The sequence below is a fragment of the Nerophis ophidion genome, linkage group LG02, assembly GCF_033978795.1.
Source record: "Nerophis ophidion isolate RoL-2023_Sa linkage group LG02, RoL_Noph_v1.0, whole genome shotgun sequence".
Taxonomy (NCBI): Eukaryota; Metazoa; Chordata; class Actinopteri; order Syngnathiformes; family Syngnathidae; genus Nerophis; species Nerophis ophidion.
In genome coordinates this window covers 87,163,099-87,186,191 of record NC_084612.1, presented here as the reverse complement: position 1 = coordinate 87,186,191, position 23,093 = coordinate 87,163,099, and the positions used below count along the sequence as shown (strand labels likewise).

At 39.1% G+C, this 23,093-nt stretch overlaps 1 protein-coding gene across 1 annotated transcript; it reads left to right on the top strand.

The window, feature by feature from the left end:
- Positions 1 to 4,143: 4,143 nt before the first annotated feature.
- Positions 4,144 to 20,689, top strand: LOC133547702 (zinc finger protein 79-like). Its single transcript, XM_061893265.1, has 2 exons — positions 4,144 to 4,773; positions 13,319 to 20,689. Exons 1-2 carry the CDS (start codon positions 4,557 to 4,559, stop codon positions 14,164 to 14,166), a joined length of 1,065 nt encoding a protein of 354 aa, XP_061749249.1. The 5' UTR covers positions 4,144 to 4,556; the 3' UTR covers positions 14,167 to 20,689.
- Positions 20,690 to 23,093: the final 2,404 nt, after the last annotated feature.

Here is a 23,093-nt window from a genome sequence, read left to right as displayed (position 1 = left end):
CAGACAAACACCACTAGAGGTCAGTGTGGCATGTAAGGTGTCAGAGCTCTGTATGGTGCGTTTGCAAAGAGGTAGTTCCAGATTAACACCACTAGAGGTCAGTGTTGCATATAGTAAGACTGCAAATAAATCACAGTTGGATGAGAACCAAGGAAAAGCGCGCCTATTTAAAAAAATATATGATTTCATTTGTGGTAATCAACTCAAATCTAACTTTCGGAATAAAGAATCCCGTTTCCCGTACCTGATAAGCTTTTTTCCCCAGTCTTCATATATTTAACTTTTTTTTTTTTAATTGAACAACAAACATACATTTATAATGCACACATAAGTCAAGGCACTTTTAACATAACCAAAAATCTACACATCAGGTTGAGCAAATCACGACATCAGCAAAACATGTCAGGGAAAGAAAACAAAAGCACTAAGCTGCCAGCACTAAAAAGATGAGCCTGTTTTGATGCTAAGATAAATGTTATGTTGTGATGTGATTTATTTTTTTAAATTATATTTTACATCTATTGTGTGCTTTTTATTCTTTTTCTCTCTTTTTCTTTTCTTTTTCTTTTAAATTGTTATTTTACTGCCTTTCTTACATCATGGCCAGGGGACTACAGATGAGCACTAGTTTTCTGGCTAATTCTGGCTTTTTTAACCATGTGTAGTCATGTGTTTTTATTAAATTGCATTGTACCCTTTGAAATAAACTAATCCAATCTAAATACAGATAGAGTATTAAATATTAATAAATAATAATAATAATAATAATAAAATGCGAAAGACAAAAAGGGCTACCTAAATCACTTCAAATTTTTTTTTTTAACAAATATATCAATTTAAGGGCTTTTGCACTCTTAATCATCTTCCAAGATATGATTGATAATTGTAAACCATTACGCCAATTAGAATATATATATATATATATATATATATATATATATATATATATATGTATATATATATATATATATATATATATATATATATATATATATATATATATATATATATATATATATATATATGACGTGCGGTTCATGGCTGGTGAGGCACTGACTTGTACAGTCAGATTTATAAACATATGAACCCTAAAGCAGTGGTTCTCAAATGGGGGTACGTGTACCCCTGGGGGTACTTGAAGGTATGCCAAGGGGTACGTGAGATTTTTAAAAAATATTCTAAATATAGCAACAGTTCAAATATCCTTTATAAATATATTGATTGAATAGTACTTCAACAAAATATGAATCTAAGTTCATAAACTGTGAAAAGAAATGCAATAATGCAATATTCAGTGTTGACAGCTGGGATGTTTTGTGGACATGTTCCATAAATATTCATGTTAAAGATTCCTTTTTTTGTGAAGAAATATTTAGAATTAAGTTCATGAATCCAAATTGTTCTCTATTACAATCCCCAAGGAGGGCACTTTAAGTTGATGATTACTTCTATGTGTAGAAATCTTTATAATTGAATCACTTGTTAACTTTTCAACAAGTTTTTAGCTATTTTTATATATATATATATTTTCCAAATAGTTCAAGAAAGACCACTACAAATGAGCAATATTTTGCACGGTTATACAATTTCATAAATCAGAAACTGATGACATAGTGCTGTATTTTACTTCTTTATCTATTTTTTTTTTAAATCAAAAATGCTTTGCTCTGATTAGGGAGTACTTGAATTAAAACATGGCTGAAAAAAGGTTGAGAACCACTGCCCTAAAGAGTATCTTATTCACCATTTGATTGGCAGCAGTTAACGGGTTATGTTTAAAAGCTCATACCAGCATTCTTTACACATATAAACTGTAGCACACAAAAAAGCACATTTAATAAAAAAAAAAACGTTATTATGGTCTTACCTGTACTTATAAATGAAGTCCATGTTCCGCTCCTTCTGAACCAAAGCATCGATAACTTGTTTATAGAAGTCTTCCTTGTTTTTTTTTTTCGTTTTTAAAAGTCTCTCTGTCTTGATGGAGATCATTGTCCGAAGAAAACCTATTAGCTCCGGCGTTGGTCTTTAATTATTGCCTCCGGCTTCGATTGAAAGTCCAGTTTAGAAAACTGTTTTATTTTAGATATGGATTCAGCCATGTTAAAAGAGGACAAAATAAACGATCGCTGCTGCTACACTTGACTTGCTAACACTTGTAGCTTGTTGTCACTTCTTCTGAAGCCTATAGTATTGGCAAGAATGATCTCTGGGATCACTACCGCCCTCCACCACCAGGAGGCGGGATTACTGCGAGCCTCACACAGTGCGTCTTCGCAGGCGTTTTATGATTGCCCAGCACAAGAAATACGTTACACACATACAGTTGTTGACAAAATACACTGTGCATTATATACCTCAGCTAACTAAACTATGGAAATGCATAATATAATTCATATAGCAATACGGTCGCACTGAACAGCAGCCAGCAGTTAGCCGAGTCATTGCGCAATCCATGGTGAGGCCCAACTGGCTGCTGACTCACCGCAAGTGTCTGCTCAGTTTTTGAACAGCAAATGTGAAAATTCAGCGATTTTGAAAAAAAATAATATAAATCTGGAAAAGTGAAATGGAAAATAACTTTTTAAAGTATAATCACTGGATACATGTAACAATTAAATTTTTTTTTTTTCTTTTCACATTTTTTTTCTTTCCATAATGGCAGGTGAGGCCCCGCCTACCCTGACTGCACATCACTGATATATATATATATATATATATTAGGCCTGCAAATCTTTGGGTGTCCCACGATTCGATTCAATATCGATTCTTGGGGGTCACGATTCGATAATATATCGATTTTTTTTATTCGATTCTCGATTCAAAAACGATATTTTTCCGATTCAAAATGATTCTGTATTCATTCAATAAATAGGATTTCCGCAGGATCTACCCCAGTCTGCTGACATGCAAGCAGAGTAGTAGATTTAAAAAAAAAAAAAAAAAAAAGCTTTTATAATTGTAAAAGACAATGTTTTATCAACCGATTGCAATGATGTTAATTTGTTTTAACTATTGAACGAACCAAAAATATGACTTATTAACTTTGTGGAAATATTGGACACAGTGTGTTGTCCAGCTTATGAGATGCGATGCAAGTGTAAGCCGCTGCGACACTATTGTTCTTTTTTTAATTTTTATAAATGTCTAATGATAATGTCAGTGAGGGATTTTTAATCACTGCTATGCTTAAATTATAACTAATATTGATACTGTTGTTGATAATATTCATTTTTGTTTCACTACTTTTGGTTTGTTCTGTGTCGTGTTTGTGTCTCCTCTCAATCGCTCTGTTTATTGCAGTTCTGAGTGTTGCTGGGTCAGGTTTGGTTTTGGAATTGGATTGCATTATTATGGTATTGCTGTGTAGTGGTTTGTTGGATTGATAAAAAAAAAAAAGATTTTTTGAAAAGGAGAATCGATTCTGAATTGCACAACGAGTTCGATTCAATTTGTATTCGAATCGATTTTTTCCCACACCCCTAATATATATATATATATATATATATATATATATATATATATATATATATATATATATATGGTACCTTTGTTACCATTTATTCAAATGGTAATATAAGTTTATATATATATATATATATATATATATATATATATATATATATATATATAAACTTATTACCATTTGAATAAATGGTAACAAAGGTACTATATATATATATATATATATATATATATATATATAGAAACGTATTGTACTTGTTACCATTTAAATAAATCAAGTGAACAAAAGTAGTTGTAAAATGGATTAAATACGGGTCCTACTCCCTTGTGACACTGGAGATATGCTGTATTATTATGTAAGTGTGTTCTAAATGAACTATATATCAAATAAACTATCGTTATGTAAATAATATTTTCCCAATTGTTAGTTTGAAGAAAGCAAGTTTGTCCACCTGGAGTTGCCGTACTACCACTTCCGGTAGCAACTTAAACTCGCAAAACTGTATAACGTAACTATTTAATTCACTGTAAACATGTGCTATGTTATTGTGCAGTAATGTTTGAATCAAAGACGGCATTAAATAAACAATCTTACAAATTACCTTTATTTTTTTCAATTGTTCGTTTGAGATGAGGTAGTTTGGCTACTTGGAGCTGCCGTACTACCTCGGTAGCTATCGATGCTACTATGATAAAATTACCGATCATTTGAACTTGCGATATAGTGTGACTTTACCATTTAATTCATTGTAAATATATCCTGTATTGTTTTGTAGTCCTGTTTGGAACAAACATGAAATAGATCAACTTTATAGAGGGTTTTTCATTTGTTTGTTAGATTAAGGTAGTTTGTCTACTTGGTGTTGCCGTACTACCACTTCCGGTAGCAATCATAGCAATAAATAAATCGCGAAACTGCATGACTTAATAACTATTTACTGTGCCGACTAAAATCCACGCGTATTTACTGTGTTTTAAATAATGTATCCAACACAAGTATATTCCGTACAATGAAGGAAACCTCACAATTGTGTATTGTTTCTCATGCTACCTTAGCCCGTTAGCTGCTAACAAAGAGAAGTTAGCATCCCATGCTAATTGTTGTCACTGCGAACATGTGCAAAGTCCAAATACTGAGAGCGATGGTGACTGAGCGACTGAATGCTGTCGTGGAAGAAATATTTGTCGTGTTGGAAAGGACCATAGCGGAATACGAGGAGGAACTTTCTCGGACAAAAGAGGAGAACGAGCGACAACGTCAACAACTGGACGCTGCTGTCAAGCCTCAAGTTGTGTTGAACAGAACAGGTTCGTTCAAGTTGGATTTGTATTATTATTATTTTTATCATTTACATTATTTATACTGAAATCAATGTATGTATACAATTCTGACGGTATGATAACCTGGGGCAATAATATTATTATAAATACAGATCTAGTATTAATAATTTTGAAATATCTATGAAGGGAAGAGTTTTTGTGATGGATTGATTGAAACTTTTGTTAGTAGATTTACAGTGCAGTACATATTACGTACAATTCCACTGAATGGCAACACTAAATGGGCCCTAGTGTGTGAATGTTGTCTGTCTATCTGTGTTGGCCCTGCGATGAGATGGCGACTTGTCCAGGGTGTACCCCGCCTTCCGCCCGATTGTAGCTGAGATAGGCGCCAGCGCCCCCCGCGACCCCAAAAGGGAATAAGCGGTAGAAAATGGATGGATGGATGGTAATGTAACAAACAGTTCAGGGTGTCCCTCCAGTGTTGCCGTAAGGCTGTGACGTAAGAGGATCTTTGACTAGATTCCTAAAAACAGACGAGCGCCCCTGTCACATAGAGGATCTTTGACTACATTCCTAAAAACAGGAAAGTGCCCCATTGAGGATCTTTGACTAAATTCCTAACAACAGAAGAGCACCCCTGTTAAATAGAGGATCTTTGACTACATTCCTAAAAACAGAAAAGTTCCCCATTGAGACATATAAAGGTGGGTTGTTGAAGAAGGTGAGGTATATGGATATAGGTGTAAAGAAGGGAACAATAAAGTGGTGGAGACCGGACCTGCTCTCATGACTCCCTTTTATTATTTTATTTTATCAGTACCCAAATTATGCGAACCCAGGACACTCGGCTACAGTAACACCCCAATTAGGGCTGGGCGATATGGCCTTTTTTAAAAATCTCAATATTTATATCTGGATATTTTGCCTTAGCCTTGAATGAACACTTGATGCATATAATCAAACCAGTATGATGATTCTACGTGTCTACAGTATATTAAAACATTCTTGGTTAATGGGTTGTACTTGTATAGCGCTTTTCTACCGCTTTTTAAGGAGCCCAAAGCGCTTTGACAGTATTTCCACATCCGCCCATTCACACACTGACGGTGGGAGCTGCTATGCAAGGCGCTCACCAGGACCCATCAGGAGCAAGGGCGAAGTGTCTTGCCCAGAGACACAACGGACGTGACTAGGCTGGTAGAAGGTGGGGATTGAACCAGCAACCCTCTTATTGCTGGCACAGCCACTCTACTAACTTTGCCACGCCGTTTTTTTTTTCATACTGCATTAAAATATGCTCATTTTAAACTTTCAGGCAGACACGGAAATCACAACTACCGTATTTCTTTGAATTGCCGCCGGGGCGCTAATTAATTTAAAACCTCTTCTCACTCCTGCGCTTACCAAAGGCATGCGGTAAAAGTAAGCATGCGCTAATTAATTTAAAACCTCTTCTCACTCCTGCGCTTACCAAAGGCATGCGGTAAAAGTAAGTATGCGCTAAATATTTTAAAACCTCTTCTCACTCCTGCGCTTACCAAAGGCATGCGGTAAAAGTGAGCATGCGCTAAATATTTTAAAACCTCTTCTCACTCCTGCGCTTACCAAAGGCATGCGGTAAAAGTAAGTATGCGCTAATTAATTTAAAACCTCTTCTCACTCCTGCGCTTACCAAAGGCATGCGGTAAAAGTAAGTATGCGCTAAATATTTTAAAACCTCTTCTCACTCCTGCGCTTACCAAAGGCATGCGGTAAAAGTAAGTATGCGCTAAATATTTTAAAACCTCTTCTCACTCCTGCGCTTACCAAAGGCATGCGGTAAAAGTAAGTATGCGCTAAATATTTTAAAACCTCTTCTCACTCCTGCGCTTACCAAAGGCATGCGGTAAAAGTAAGTATGCGCTAATTAATTTAAAACCTCTTCTCACTCCTGCGCTTTACCAAAGGCATGCGGTAAAAGTAAGTATGCGCTAATTAATTTAAAACCTCTTCTCACTCCTGCGCTTACCAAAGGCATGCGGTAAAAGTAAGTATGCGCTAATTAATTTAAAACCTCTTCTCACTCCTGCGCTTACCAAAGGCATGCGGTAAAAGTAAGTATGCGCTAAATATTTTAAAACCTCTTCTCACTCCGGCACTTACCAAAGGCATGCAGTAAAAATTTGAGTGTAATGTAAGCTTGGACCTGAAATCCTACTGAATAGCTCATAATCTTCTTCCCTTTATGCGATTTCAAATTGCCAGTATTGAAATCAGCCTCCTCCATTTTGAAAATGATGACAGGGAAAGTGTTAGGAGTTTGACTTGGCAGTAATTCAAGGCAGGCGCATACTATATGCCCTGCGGCGATTCAAGGAAATACGGTAAGTCAATTTACCAAAAGTGTATTTATTAAACAGTTATCAAGCAGTGGCACAAACATTTATGTCCTTTCCAAACAGAAAGTGCAAGATTGTCAGAGACGTTTTAAAACAAGCTATTTGTGCACTTTTGTGCATGATGTCACTAAGATGACATATCAAAACAACACTAAATTAAAGTGCACTTTTTGTACAGAACGCTACTACATTAGTTTAAAACCAAGGAATATTTGGTATATTATTTTTTTTATGATTTATTAACGGTTCCGTTACAGAGAACAAAGAAATGGGATACAATTGCCATGGTATGAAAAGGGGTAGGATTAAATAAGCTCAGCTTCTTCCTACTCCTTTTCGGACGTGCTGTATTGAAACAATTTGAAATATGTGATGCATTACATTGCATCGTGTGCATGTTCCAAATGAACTGAACCGAACAAAGTGCGGCCCGCAGCAAATTTTTAAACGGCCCAAGGCACATTCTAAAAATTACATTACATTACAAAACACACTTTGTTACCGATTCTGTTCATAACTTTTATGGACAGAATTTCTAGGCGCAGTCAAGGCGTTGAGGGGTTCCGGTTTGGTAACCGCAGGATTAGGTCTCTGCTTTTTGCAGATGATGTAGTCCTGATGGCTTCATCTGACCGGGGTCTTCAGCTCTCGCTGGATCGGTTCGCAGCCGAGTGTGAAGCGACCGGAATGAGAATCAGCACCTCCAAGTCCGAGTCCATGGTTCTCGCCCGGAAAAGGGTGGAGTGCCATCTCCGGGTTGGGGAGGAGACCCTGCCCAAAGTGGAGGAGTTCAAGTACCTAGGAGTCTTGTTCACGAGTGGGGGAAGAGTGGATCGTGAGATCGACAGGCGGATCGGTGCGGCATCTTCAGTAATGCGGACGTTGTACCGATCCGTTGTGGTGAAGAAGGAGCTGAGCCGGAAGGCAAAGCTCTCAATTTACCGGTCGATCTACGTTCCCATCCTCACCTATGGTCATGAGCTTTGGGTCATGACCGAAAGGATAAGATCACGGGTACAAGCGGCCGAAATGAGTTTCCTCCGCCGTGTGGCGGGTCTCTCCCTTAGAGATAGGGTGAGAAGCTCTGCCATCCGGGAGGAACTCAAAGTAAAGCCGCTGCTCCTTCACATCGAGAGGAGCCAGATGAGGTGGTTCGGGCATCTGGTCAGGATGCCACCCGAACGCCTCCCTAGGGAGGTGTTTAGGGCACGTCCAACCGGTAGGAGGCCACGGGGAAGACCCAGGACACGTTGGGAAGACTATGTCTCCCGGCTGGCCTGGGAACGCCTCGGGATCCCCCGGGAAGAGCTAGACGAAGTGGCTGGGGAGAGGGAAGTCTGGGTTTCCCTGCTTAGGCTGTTGCCCCCGCGACCCGACCTCGGATAAGCGGAAGATGATGGATGGATGGATGGATACAAAACACATTAAAAAGCAGACAGCTGAAATGTAACAAAGAAAAATTTGCAAAGTTGGTCATTTTTTTACTGCTCTCGGCACGTTCTAAAAATACTTCTGAAAATGAACAAAAAACAAGGGATGAAAGAGAAAACACATGAACTGTAACAAGAAAAGGTTTGACTCCCTTAAAAATCACAAAGCTGTTATTTTTCTTTAAAACTATCATTACTCAAATAAATTTTTTTTATGAACCATAAAAAAATAACGTGGGGCGGTATAGGTCGGTTGGTAGAGTGGCCGTGCCAGCAACTTGAGGGTTGCAGGTTCGATTCCCGCTTCCGCCATCCTAGTCACTGCCGTTGTGTCCTTGGGCAAGACACTTTACCCACCTGCTCCCAGTGCCACCCACACTGGTTTAAATGTAACTTAGATATTGGGTTTCACTATGTAAAGCGCTTTGAGTCACTAGAGAAAAGCGCTATATAAATATAATTTAAAAAAAAAAAACCATTGACCTATTGAAGACTCCAATTACTTCACATCAATTATTCCATTTTTTGGGAGGAAAATATTGCAAATTTTGTGTGTTTGCCATAAAAAAGCTTTGTACGACAAAAAGAAACAAACTTTAAAAAATAAGAACAAAAACGTATAATTAACAAATATATTTGAGGTGGTTCTGGAAATTTAGACTTTGAAAGTCAAATGAAAGATGTTAATATTTGCGACGCTTTTCGGTGAATGTAAAAAATAATAATTCATCAATAATGATAATGAATCCAAATTAATGTTGTAATAAATTATTGAAATATTTAGGGCTCCAATTACTTCACATCAAATGCAGTATTAGTTCACCAAAAATATTTTTGGGGGAAAAAGATCGCATATTTTTGTCATTAAAAACAGTGTTCTTTAACAAAAAGAGCATAAAACATTATTGACGGATAAAACTAAAGTTGATCCGAAGATTTAGTTGTTGAAAAAATAATGATATCATTTTTATACATATATATATATATATATATATATATATATTTATATATATATATATATATGGGGACGGCGTGGTGCAGTGGGAGAGTGGCCATGCGCAACCCGAGGGTCCCTGGTTCAAGCCCCACCTAGTACCAACCTCGTCACGTCCGTTGTGTCCTGAGCAAGACACTTCACCCTTGCTCCTGATGGGTGCTGGTTAGCGCCTTGCATGGCAGCTCCCTCCATCAGTGTGTGAATGTGTGTGTGAATGGGTGAATGTGGAAGTAGTGTCAAAGCGCTTTGAGTACCTTGAAGGTAGAAAAGCGCTATACAAGTACAACCCATTTATCATTTATATATATATATATATATATATATATATATATATATATATATATATATATATATATAACATTTTAAACCGTTAACTGAGACTGTTCTGGATCCCCAGAACCAAATATGAGAGGAGTCCTTAAGGTAAAAAAAAAATCTATAAATATTGGTTTTAAAATGTAAAATAATCAAAATGGCCCCCGCACTCTTTGAGTTTTCAATGTGCGGCCCTCAGTGAAAAACTATTTGGACACTCTAGTAACAGAACATGACGAAAGTGGAACATAAGTATTTAAAATAGACATAAACAAATAGCAGATCCATTTTGGTTAAAAATGACATTAAAATATGTAATATACAATCCATGAAGGACTTGTTTAAGAGTTGTCAAATAAGTCAAAGTTTTCAAATTAATCATGATTCTTATTCGTAACGATTCTTAATTAAGAACAAAAAAATTGAATAAATTAAAAAAGATATATATTTTTAAAAAACCTGCTAAACATTTAACTGAGACTCTTCTGGGACCCCAGGACCAAAAATAAAAGGAGCCCTTAAGGCAGGGGTGTCCAAACTTTTTCCACTGAGGGCCACACACGGAAAAATTAAACCATGCGGGGGCCATTTTGATATTTTTCATTTTCAAACCATAACAAAATATATGGTTTCTTTTTTTTTTTTTTACCTTTAGGACTCTCAGGGACCATAAAGGGTGTCTGTCATTAACATGTTAAAAATAAGTCAAATTATTATTTTCATTTTTTTATGTAACGCTTACAAAAAAACTTTGTTTTTTATAGTAAAACTGATATATGCAGTATTTCCCCCATTACCCTAAACATTCAGAAAGTAAAGTTTGATCTGAAGTAATTGGAGCCATAAAAAAATAAAAAATAATGCAGGACACCATTGATTTAAATGTATTATTATTTCTGAGGGCTTCACGGCGGCAGAGGGGTTAGTGCGTCTGCCTCACAATACGAAGTTCCTGCAGTCCTGGGTTCAAATCCAGGCTCGGGATCTTTCTGTGTGGAGTTTGCATGTTCTCCCCGTGACTGCGTGGGTTCCCTCCGGGTACTCCGGCTTCCTCCCACTTCCAAAGACATGCACCTGGGGATAGGTTGATTGGCAACACTAAATGGTCCCTAGTGTGTGAATGTGAGTGTGAATGTTGTCTGTCTATCTGTGTTGGCCCTGCGATGAGGTGGCGACTTGTCCAGGGTGTACCCTGCCTTCCGCCCGATTGTAGCTGAGATAGGCTCCAGCGCCCCCCGCGACCCCGAAAGGGAATAAGCGGTAGAAAATGGATGGATGGATGGATTATTTCTGAGTAATCACAGTGAAAAAATAAATAAAATCCCACTAAATATCTTTGGGATCCAAAAAGTCCCCCACTCATAAAATGATACATTTTTATTATTGTTTGTTTTACTTTCAACACTTAAGTTACGAGATCAACTTCAGATATATCTGTCGATTTTACGTTTGAACTATTATTTTGTTGGTTTTATGCGCTTTTCTCAAAGAAAACGTTGTTTTTTTATGGCAACCACACAGTATATGCACATAATATTTTCCACATAAAACATTATAAAGTGAAATATTTGAAGTAATTGGAGCTTTAAATAGGTCAATAATTAATTATAAAAAATAAAAAAAAAGTTTAACTATTTTTTTTTTTTTTTAGCATTGGCAATAAGAGCAAAATAAAAAAAATCAAAAGAAAAACAAACAGCCTGCATGACAGCTTTGTGTCAACATTGCAACTTTTCCCCATTAGATTTCACCTCATTCTACTTTTTTTTTAGGGTTTTTTAAATTTATTTTTGCAATAGCATTTCCAGAATGTGTGGCGGGCCACTAAACAATTAGCTATGGGCCGCACTTTGGACACCCCTGCCTTAAGGTGAAAAAAAAATCTATAAATATTGGTTTGGAAAGGGAAACAAAAAAAATGGCGCCCGCACGCTTTGATTGAAAAACAATTTGGACACCCCACTAACAGAACATGATGAAAGGGGGACATATGTATTTAAAATAGACATAAACAAATAACAGAGTTATTTATGAATAAATAAGTGCAGTTCTTAATGCAGTCTATTGTTGCTAAACCTGCTACTCATGTGACATTTTGCCATTTTTCCTGTAAGGAAACACAACAACAATAAATGCAACCACTAAGTGGATCAAGAAGACCAGAAATTAACTAATTAATAAAAAGACAATTCTTACAAGTAAATACAAGTGTGTTTCGTAGGCATTTAAAACTGAATTTGAACATGTTTTGGACACTTTTTGATTAATGTGCTGCCTTAATTGTAACTATATTTCACTGCTGAAGTAAAATATAGTTATTTAAAGGCCTACTACCGACCACGCAGTCTGATAGTTTATATATCAATGATTAAATATTAACATTGCAACACATGCCAATACGGCCTTTTTAGTTTTACTAAATTGCAATTTTAAATTTCGCGGGAAGTATCCTGTTGAAAACGTCAGTATGATGACGCGTGACGTCTCGGTTTGTAGCGGACATTTTTTTCCAGCCCGATCCCAGCTATAAGTAGTCTGCTTTAATCGCATAATTCCACAATATTCTGGACTTCTGTGTTGCTGAATCTTTTGCAATTTGTTCAATTAATAATGGAGACATCAAAGAAGAAAGATGTAGGTGGGAAGCGGTGTATTGCAGCTGCCTTTAGCAACACAAACACAGCCGCTGTTTCCTTGTTTACATTCCCGAAGGGGAAGCTTTACTATGGAACAGAGCGGTCAAGCGAACATGGTTCCTGACCACATGTCAACCGGCAGGTTTCGGTGAGAAAATTGTGGTAATAAGTCGGCTCTTACCGTAGACATGAGCGGAGCTTGCGTCGTTCCTCGTCGTGCACCTGTCAAAGAGGCAGCTGCGTGGCTTCCCTCAAAGACACGGGTGTGGTGACCGCCAGTGTCCGACTTTCAGGTACGACAGTATAATCTCACTACACTAGTAACACAATAAGCAGATAAGGGATTTTCCAGAATTATCGTACTAAATGTGTCTAATAACATCTGAATCGCTCCCACTGCCCTTTTTTTTGTTGTTTTTTTATTAGTCCTTCATTTTAAATTTTTCTCATCCACGAATCCTTCATCCTTGCTCAAATTAATGGAGAAATCGTCGCTTTCTCGGTCCGAATCGCTCTCGCTGCTGGTGGCCATGATTGTAAACAATGTTCAGATGTGAGGAGCCCTACAACCCGTGACGTCACGCGCACACTGTCTGCTACTTCCGGTACAAGGCAAGGCTTTTTTATTCGCGACCAAAAGTTGCGAACTTTATCGTGGATGTTCTCTACTAAATCCTTTCAGCAAAAATATGGCAATATCGCGAAATGATCGAGTACGACACATAAAATGGACCTGCTATCCCCGTTTAAATAAGAAAATCTAATTTCAGTAGGCCTTTAAAGCCATGCGTGTTTGTTTATTGTGTCCTACAGACATCAGTGACGAAGATCTTCCCGCTGAGCAGCGGGAGTGGAGCACCTTGGTGGAGCCCGAGGATCCTGGGCCCCCCTTCATCAAAGAGGAGCAAGTATGGACTCCGGAAGAGGCTGACGTCGGCGAATTTCCAGTGACTTGTGTGGTTGTGAAGAGCGAAGACGATGATGCCGAGAGGCCGCAGCTTGAGAAAAGTCAAAGTGAGGAGACGAGAAGACCAGAAGCAGACAGCCTCTTAGCTCCAGTGTCTGACAGTGACGAGACGACGTCTCACTCTGCCGACACTGATGATGAAGACTCTAAAGCGGATAAGACGTCTCACACGGACAAAAAATCCTTTCAGTGCTCTCAATGTGACAAAACTTTTGGATGGCTGACAACTTTCAAGAGACACATGAGAGTCCACACTGGTGAAAAACCGTACGGCTGCTCCGTTTGCGGTAAAAGGTTCTCCCTAAATTGCACTTTGACGATACACATGAGAACGCACACTGGAGAGAAACCTTATCTCTGCTCCATTTGTAGCCAGAGGTTCTCTCGAAAAAGCGATCTGGTGGTGCACACGAGAACGCACACGGGTGAAAAACCGTTCGTGTGCTCAGTCTGCGGCGAGACGTTCTCCCAAAGAGGAAATTTGAACATACACATGAGATTACACACCGGAGAGAAACCGTTGTCGTGCTTGATTTGTGGCGAAAAGTTCTCTCATCGAGGCAGTTTGATGAATCACACCAGGAAACACACCGGAGAGAAACCGTTCAGTTGCAAAAAGTGTGACGGAAAATTCTCTTATAAGTATCAGTATCGCAAACACGTGTGTGCTGCCATACGCGAAGCAGCGCTTTGACTCAGTCATGTAGCATTAAAGTAACTTATATTCTTTTATCTAATTTAATATCTGTGTCAACCATTGGAATGAACTGAGCATGTTTCATCCCATGAAAGTTTTCATTAAGACATTTGACATTTGTCTTGAAGGAAAAATGCAAAAAATGTTTAACACTGTATATAAAGGTCTGCAGTAGGGTCGTACGATATTCCGGTACTAAAAAACTGCGGTAGTAATTAATGAAAAAAGGTATAATACTGCCTTTTTAAAAAATACCTGTACTTTTTTTTTATGGATATTATGATGCGCCTCGGCATATTTGCCAACCCTCCCGATTTTCCCGGGAAAATCCCGAATTTCAGTGCCCCTCCCGAAAATCTCCCGGGGCAACCATTCTCCCGAATTTCTCCCGATTTCCACCCGGACAACAATATTGGGGGCGTGCCTTAAAGGGGAACATTATCACAATTTCAAAAGGGTTAAAAACAATAAAAATCAGTTCCCAGTGGCATGTTGTATTTTTTGAATTTTTTTTCAAAATTTTACCGCTCCCCGAATATCCCTAAAAAAAGCTATAAAGTGCTTGATTTTCGCTATTTGCGACGCGACTATCCATTTCCCTGTGACGTCACACAGTGCTGCCAATGTAAACAAACAACGGCGAAAACCACAGCAAGATATAGCGACATTAGTTCGGATTCAGACTCGGATTTCAGCAACTTAAACAATTTAACAGATTACGCAAGTATTGAAACGGATGGTTGCAGTTTGAATGTATTGAAGAAGAAACTGAAGCTATTGAGCGAATAGCTATTGACGCTATTCATAGCCATAGCATGGCCGAATAGCTGCGTTAGCATCGACGGTAAAATATGCGGACCAAACGATCGGGACTTTCACATCTTGTGACACTGGAGCAACTTAAATCCTTCGATTGGTAAGTGTTTTTTTCGCGTTAAATGTGGGTGGAAGTAAACGTAATATAATTGCAAATGCATCTGCAGGTTATCCATACATCTCTGTGCCATGTCTGCTTTAGCACCGTTTGTAAATAGCATGTTAGCATCGATTAGCGTAGCATGTTAGCATCGATTAGCTGGCAGTCAACATCAACAAAACTCACCTTTGTGATTTTGTTGAATTTATAGTTGCAAATGCATCTGCAGGTTATCCATACATCTCTGTGCCATGTCTGCTTTAGCACCGCCGGTAAATAGCATGTTAGCGTCGATTAGCGTAGCATGTTAACATCGATTAGCTGGCAGTCACGCCGCAACCTAATATGTCTGATTAGCACATAAGTCAACATCAACGAAACTCACCTTTGTGATTTTGTTGAATTTATCGTTGCAAATGCATCTGCAGGTTATCCATACATCTCTGTGCCATGTCTGTCATCGCCGGTAAAATCTGGAGACACTGGCACATTCAATGGGGGTCTGGCGGCAGACACTTTTGCATCTTCGGGCCAGTGGTGCAACTTGAATCCCTCCCTGTTAGTGTTGTTACATCCTTCGACAACACACCGACGAGGCATGATGTCTCCAAGGTTCCAAAAAATAGTCGAAAAAACGGAAAATACCAGAGCTGAGACCTAATGTTTACAATGTGTTGAAAATGAAATAGGCGGCTGTATTACCTCGGCGACGTCACATTCTGACGTCATCACCTCCAGAGCGATAAACAGAAAGGCGTTTAATTCGCCAAAATTCACCCATTTAGAGTTCGGAAATCGGTTAAAAAAATATATGGTCTTTTTTCTGCACCATCAAGGTATATATTGACGCTTACATAGGTCTGCTAATAATGTTCCCCTTTAATGGCACTGCCTTTAGCGTCCTCTCTCACCTGAAAAGGAGACTATTATATATGTCTCCGTTATCCATAGGTTTATCTATAACCAATTTTCCCTCTAATTTTTCATATGTGTGAGCAAACGCCAAAACTCCTTGATCATTCAGTGGCGCACATGTGAGCGACGGAAGACGTGCACACTGTTATGCGCTTATCTTTTTATCCGATTTTGTGCGCGGCCTAGATTTGCCGTGCCCAGAGCACGCGTGAGCAGTGTGCAATTGCACATGCTTAGAGGGAATGTTGTCTATAACCCATAAAGTAGGCACGGAGCCATTTTTCAGCGGGTGTTTATTCCAGCCGGCACGTTAATACACCGACACGCAACATCTGGATTTCCATCATGCATTGCTTCAAAACTAAGGCAAGTAGTAATGTCCAAAAATCATAACAGAGACAAAGCAGAGGAAGGAAGAAAAGACAGTACGCTTCCAAGTTCCAAAATGATTGGAAAACATTTTTAAAAATTCAGTTCATCCAGGACAGCTCGAAGGGGAAGGGGTGTGCTGCCTGCAAATTTGGTAGATCAGACTTCTCCATTGAACATGGTGGCCGAACGGATATATACTCATTCATGAACGGATTATTTTTATATGTACGGCGTGGCGCAGTGGGAGAGTGAACGTGCGCAACCCGAGGGTCCCTGGTTCAATCCCCACCTAGTACAAACCTCGTCATGTCCGTTGTGTCCTTGAGCAAGACACTTCACCCTTGCTCCTGATGGGTGCCGGTTAGCGCCTTGCATGGCAGCTCCCTCCATCAGTGTGTGAATGGGTGAATGTGGAAGTAGTGTCAAAGCGCTTTGAGTACCTTGAAGGTAGAAAAGGGCTATATAAGTTCAACCCATTTATATATATCTATATATATATATATGTATATATATATATACATATATATATATTAGGGGTGTGGGAAAAAAATCGATTCAAATTTGAATCGCGATTCTCACGTTGTGCGATTCAGGATCGATTCTAATTTTGAAAAAAATCGATTTTTATTTTATTTTATTTTATTTTATTTATTAATGTTTTAATCAATCCAACAAACCACTACACAGCAATACCATAACAATGCAATCCAATTCCAAAACCAAACCTGACCCAGCAACACTCGGAACTGCAATAAACAGAGCAATTGAGAGGAGACACAAACACGACACAGAACAAACCAAAAGTAGTGAAACAAAAATGAATATTATCAACAACAGTATCAATATTAGTTATAATTTCAGCATAGCAGTGATTAAAAATCCCTCACTGACATAATCATTAGACATTTATAAAAAATATTTAAAAAAAGAACAATAGTGTCACAGTGGCTTACACTTGCATGGCATCTCATAAGCTGGACAACACACTGTGTCCAATGTTTTCACAAAGATAAAATAAGTCATATTTATGGTTTGTTTAATAGTTCAAACAAATTTACATTATTGCAATCAGTTGATAAAACATTGTCTTTACAATTATAAAAGCTTTTTACAAAAATCTACTACTCTGCTGGCATGTCAGCAGACTGGTGTAGATCCTGCTGAAATCTATGTATTGAATGACTACAGAATCGTTTTTAATCGGAAAAATATTGTTTTTGAATCGAGAATCGTAAAAAATCGATTCATAATCGAATCGCGACCCCAAGAATCGATATTGAATCGACACGTGGGACACCCAAAGATTCGCAGCCCTGATATATATTGCTGGTAATATGAGCCGAGTTGCAGGTCAAGTCACACACAGAGCACTTACAAGCGAAAGCAGTGTGGAGACAGAAGAGGGAGAATGGATGTATTTTTGACTCACAACAAACAATAAATGTGGACCTTTAAACACTAAACCATAGCTTGTGTTTCACTACTCCTAAATCACTCATCGTCAACAAAAAACAAAAAACGTTTCTTGCAAGTATCATCCCTGCACGACGAGGAATAACTCGACATGCTTAACTGCACACAGAGATAGTTTGAAAAGCATCCATCCATCATCTTCCGCTTATCCGAGGTCGGGTCGCGGGGGCAACAGCCTAAGCAGGGAAACCCAGACTTCCCTCTCCCCAGCCACTTCGTCTAGCTCTTCCCGGGGGATCCCGAGGCGTTCCCAGGCCAGCCGGGAGACATAGTCTTCCCAACGTGTCCTGGGTCTTCCCCGTGGCCTCCTACCGGTTGGACGTGCCCTAAACACATCCCTAGGGAGGCGTTCGGGTGGCATCCTGACCAGATGCTCGAACCACCTCATCTGGCTCCTCTCGATGTGAAGGAGCAGCGGCTTTACTTTGAGTTCCTCCCAGATGGCAGAGCTTCTCACCCTATCTCTAAGGGAGAGACCCAAACTCATTTGGGCCGCTTGTACCCGTGATCTTATCCTTTCGGTCATGACCCAAAGCTCATGACCATAGGTGAGGATGGGAACGTAGATCGACCGGTAAATTGAGAGCTTTGCCTTCCGGCTCAGCTCCTTCTTTACCGCAACGGATCGGTACAACGTCCGCATTACTGAAGACGCCGCACCGATCCGCCTGTCGATCTTACGATCCACTCTTCCCTCACTCGTGAACAAGACTCCTAGGTACTTGAACTCCTCCACTTGGGGCAGTTTGAAAAGCAAAAAAAAATTAAATAATGATTTTACTCAGCAGCACCCGTGTAAAAATATCATCAATGTTAAAAGTCATTTTGTTGATGAAGGGCGCACATGTGTAAGTGTAACAAGAGGCCAGTCAACTTCAAGATTAGACTTTTAGCTCATGAGTCAGCACACTTGCCTGTAAAACAAAAGTAGTGTGTGAATTATATTTATATAGCACTTTTCTCTAGTGACTCAAAGTGCTTTTACATGGTGAAACCCATAAGTTACATTTAAACCAGTGTGGGTGCACTGGGAGCAGGTGGGTAAAGTGTCTTGCCCAAGGACACAAGGGCTGTGACCAGGATGGCGGAAGCCGGGATCGAACCTGGAACCCTCAAGTCGTTGGCACGGACACTCTACCAACCGAGCTATACCGCCCCAAACAAAACAAAAAAACACAGCCGACAGAGAGACCACACAATTTGTACACGAAGCTGAGCTGTCTGTGATTGACAGCTATGAACGCCGCTCATTACATTCCACTTTCAAATTCGGGGGCCCCGTCATCTTGTGGGGGCCGGTAATCCCATGCATTGAGGCGGTCCTTACCACACAACAATAGGATAGCTAACAGCAAACTAATGCCGCCGAATGTAAACAAATGGATGGATCTACACGTATATCGACTGTAATGATACCAAGTAGAAGAGCGTATACAGTCGATACTATAATGAATACATGGATGTTTGTTATTATCACTAAATCTTTTGTCAGTCTTTTATTGTTTGTACTCTCAAGAAACACACTATGTTGCCAAAAGTACTTGGCCACCCATCCAAATGTTGTGAAATGTCCTCGCTCATGAATATTCCAACGTCAACTGTCGGCTTTATTATAAGAAAATGGAAGAGTTTGGGAACAACAGCAACTCAGCCGTGCCTGAAGTGCATAGTGCAAAGAGGTCGCCAACTTTCTGCACAGTCAGTTGCTACCAAGCTCTAAATTTCATGTGGAAGCTCACATGAAGTTTGTCGTTTGGAATGGGTTTCCATGGCCGTGCAGCTGGATCTAAGCCATACACGAAGTCTATTGCAAAGAGTCGGATGCAGTGGTGTAAAGCACGTCGCCACCGGACTGTAGAGCAGTGGAGACGGGTTCTCTGGATTGATGAATCATGCTTTTCCATCTGGCAATCTGGTGGATGACTTTGGAGGTTGCCAGGAGAACGCTACATTTCGGACTGCGTTGTGCCGAGTGTGAAATTTTGGTAGAAGAGGAAATATGTTGTGGTGGTGTTTTTCTGGAGTTGGGCTTGGCCCTTTCGTTCCAGTGAAAGGAACTTTGAATGCTCCAGGATACCAAAACATTTTGGACGATTCCATGCTCCCAAACTTGTGGGAACAGTTCGGAGCGGGCCCCTTTCTCTTCCAGTGCACAAAGCAAGGTCCATAAAGACATGGATGACAGAGTTAGGGTGTGGATGAACTTGACTGGCCTGCACAGAGTCCTGACCTGAACCCGATAGAACAACTTTGTGGTGAATTAGAACAGAGACTTGAGAGCCAGGCCTTCTCGACCAACATCAGCGTGTGACCTCACCAATGCGCTTTTGGAAGTATGGTAGAACATTCCTATAAACACACTCTGCCACCTTGTGGACAGCCTTCCCATAAGAGTTGAAGCTGAAATAGCTGCAAAAGATGGACCGACATCGTATTAAATTTGGACCCTATGGGTTAGGAATGGAATGGCACTTCAAGTTCATATGTGAGTCAAGGCAGGTGGTCCAATACTTTTGGCAATAAAGTGTATGTCCCTTGACTCAGGAGGATTTTAAATATGACCAATATATGAGCAGAAGTGTAGATAAAATTAGCTTAAAACAGTGAATGAACAAATAGATTAATAATCCATACATTTTTTACCGTTTGCCCCATCATATTTTGGACAAAATGATAGAATGGGAAATGACACTACATGCTACTGCATACCACAGCAGCAAAATTAGGAGCCTTTGTAACCAGTTTGCTTATTTACAACTGAAAGAGATTTTGTTTAATATATTCACTGTTATTTAATGCTAAAATTGTACTTTCATTGCAATAAAAAACATGTTGAATGTCAAAGATTTTCTGTTAAAATAAAGCCAACAATGACATTTTGTGTGGTACCCTTTATTTTGAAAAGCATCAGTGTCAGAAAGTGTTTTAGTCTTATCTTATTCCGACGCAGTTTTGAGATGTAAGATTTCCTGTGCTCTTAATTTGGCGAGCTAGTCTGAGACGTCATTTCCTGTTTGTAGCGTTTCTGTGTAAACAGCGTTGTGTGCGTTCCTGACTAAAATGTAAGTATATGTCGAATGTAGCACTGTTATCACTGCTAAAATGCCTATAATGTGTTGGATTTAGCCTTATTCGAGTGTTTGTTTGCAACAATGCTTCTGCTTGACGATATAATTCGCCAGCTCAACTTTCGCCTTGTTAATACAGCTTTGTTACACAGCAGTTACCCTATTTTACCGCTAGAGGGCGACACAGACCACGTTTAAAACACTGTCTAAATCAACAGTGCTTATTCTCCATTTTGTATCTAATGGACTGCTTTAACAGTCCTGTTACACTTGTTTGTATATTTATTTTATGACACATTGTAAATTATATTATATTACACATATAACTTTATACATATCCTGTTATATTGTTGCATATTATATTGCCTAAATGTATACTTATTATTTGCATGTGTTCCCTTTAGACCAGTGGTTCCCAACCTTTTTTACAGAAATGTACCCCCTGTGAAATTTATTTTCAATTCAAATACCCCCTAATCAGAGCAAAGCATTTTTGGTTGAAAAAAAGAGATACAGAAGTAAAATACAACACTATGTCATCAGTTTCTGATATATGAAATTGTATAAGAGTGCAAAATATTGCTCATTTGTAGTGGTCTTTCTTGAACTATTTGGAAAAAAAAAAAGATATAAAAATATCTAAAAACTTGTTGAAAAATATACAAGTGATTTAATGATAAATAAAGATTTCTACACATAGAAATAATCATCAAAATAAAGTGCCCTCTTAGGGGATTGTAATAGAGATCCATCTGGATTCATCAACTTAATTCTAAACATTTCTTCACAAAAAAAAAGAAATCTTTAACATCAATATTTATGGAACATGTCCACAAAAAATCTATCTGTCTACACTGAATATTGCATTGTTGCATTTCTTTTCACAGTTTATGAACTTACATTCATATTTTGTTGAATTATTATTTAATAAATATATTTATAAAGGTTTTTTGAATTTTTGCTATTTTTAGAATATTTAAAAAAAATCTCCTGTACCCCTTGGCATACCTTCAAGTACCCCCAGGGTACCCACATTTGAGAACCATTGAATATGCATGTATATATATATATATATATATATATATATATATATATATATATATATATATATACACGGCACGGTGTAATAGGGGTTAGTGTGTTTGCCTCACAATACGAAGGTCCTGAGAAGTCCTGGGTTTAATCCCGGGCTCGGGATCTTTCTGTGTGGAGTTTGCATGTTCTCCCCGAGACTGCGTGGGTTCCCTCCGGGTACTCCGGCTTCCTCCCACTTCCAAAGACATGCACCTGGGGATAGGTTGACTGGTAACACTAAAGATTGGCCCTAGTGTGTGAGTGTGAATGTTGTCTGTCTATCTGTGTTGGCCCTGCGATGAGGTGGCGACTTGTCCAGGGCGATTGTAGCTGACAGGGCCCCTGGCTAAATGGGGGGCCCTAAGCAGAACAAAAAATATTTTCCTCACTTTTTATTCAGGTGAAACAATTTTAATACTTTGAGACACAAACTTTAATTCAATTCGATGCGTGTTTTGTATTTAATAGGGAAAGCAATTTTGTGCAAAAGAAGCAAATGAAACATAATCAAAGCACTCCCTGCCAGGATTTGAAAACAGTACAACCAAGTTCACGACTGGCACTAACACTGTGCACCACGGAGTGGAGCAGGAAGGGGCTAGGACAAGGGTAGGGAACCTATGACTCTAGAGCCAGATGTGGCTCTTTTGATGACTGCACCTGGCTCTCAGAATAATTTTAACTGACATTGCTTAACATAAGTAATGAATAATTCCGCTGGTAATCACAGTGTCAAAAATAACGTTCAAAATATAAAACATTGTCATGCATTTTATTTATTTTATTAGTGATTCCCAAAGCCCAAAAAAAGTCTGCGGGCTATAGAGCATTTTCCGTTCGGGCTCCAGTACTCTGGAATGCCCTCCCGGTAACAGTTCGCGATGCCACCTCAGTAGAAGCATTTAAGTCTCATCTTAAAACTCATTTGTATGCTCTAGCCTTTAAATAGACTCCCTTTTCAGACCAGTTGATCTGCCGTTTCTTTTCTTTTTCTTCTATGTCCCACTCTCCCGTGTGGAGGGGGTCCGGTCCGATCCGGTGGCCATGTACTGCTTGCCTGTGTATCGGCTGGGGACATCTCTGCGCTGCTGATCCGCCTCCGCTTG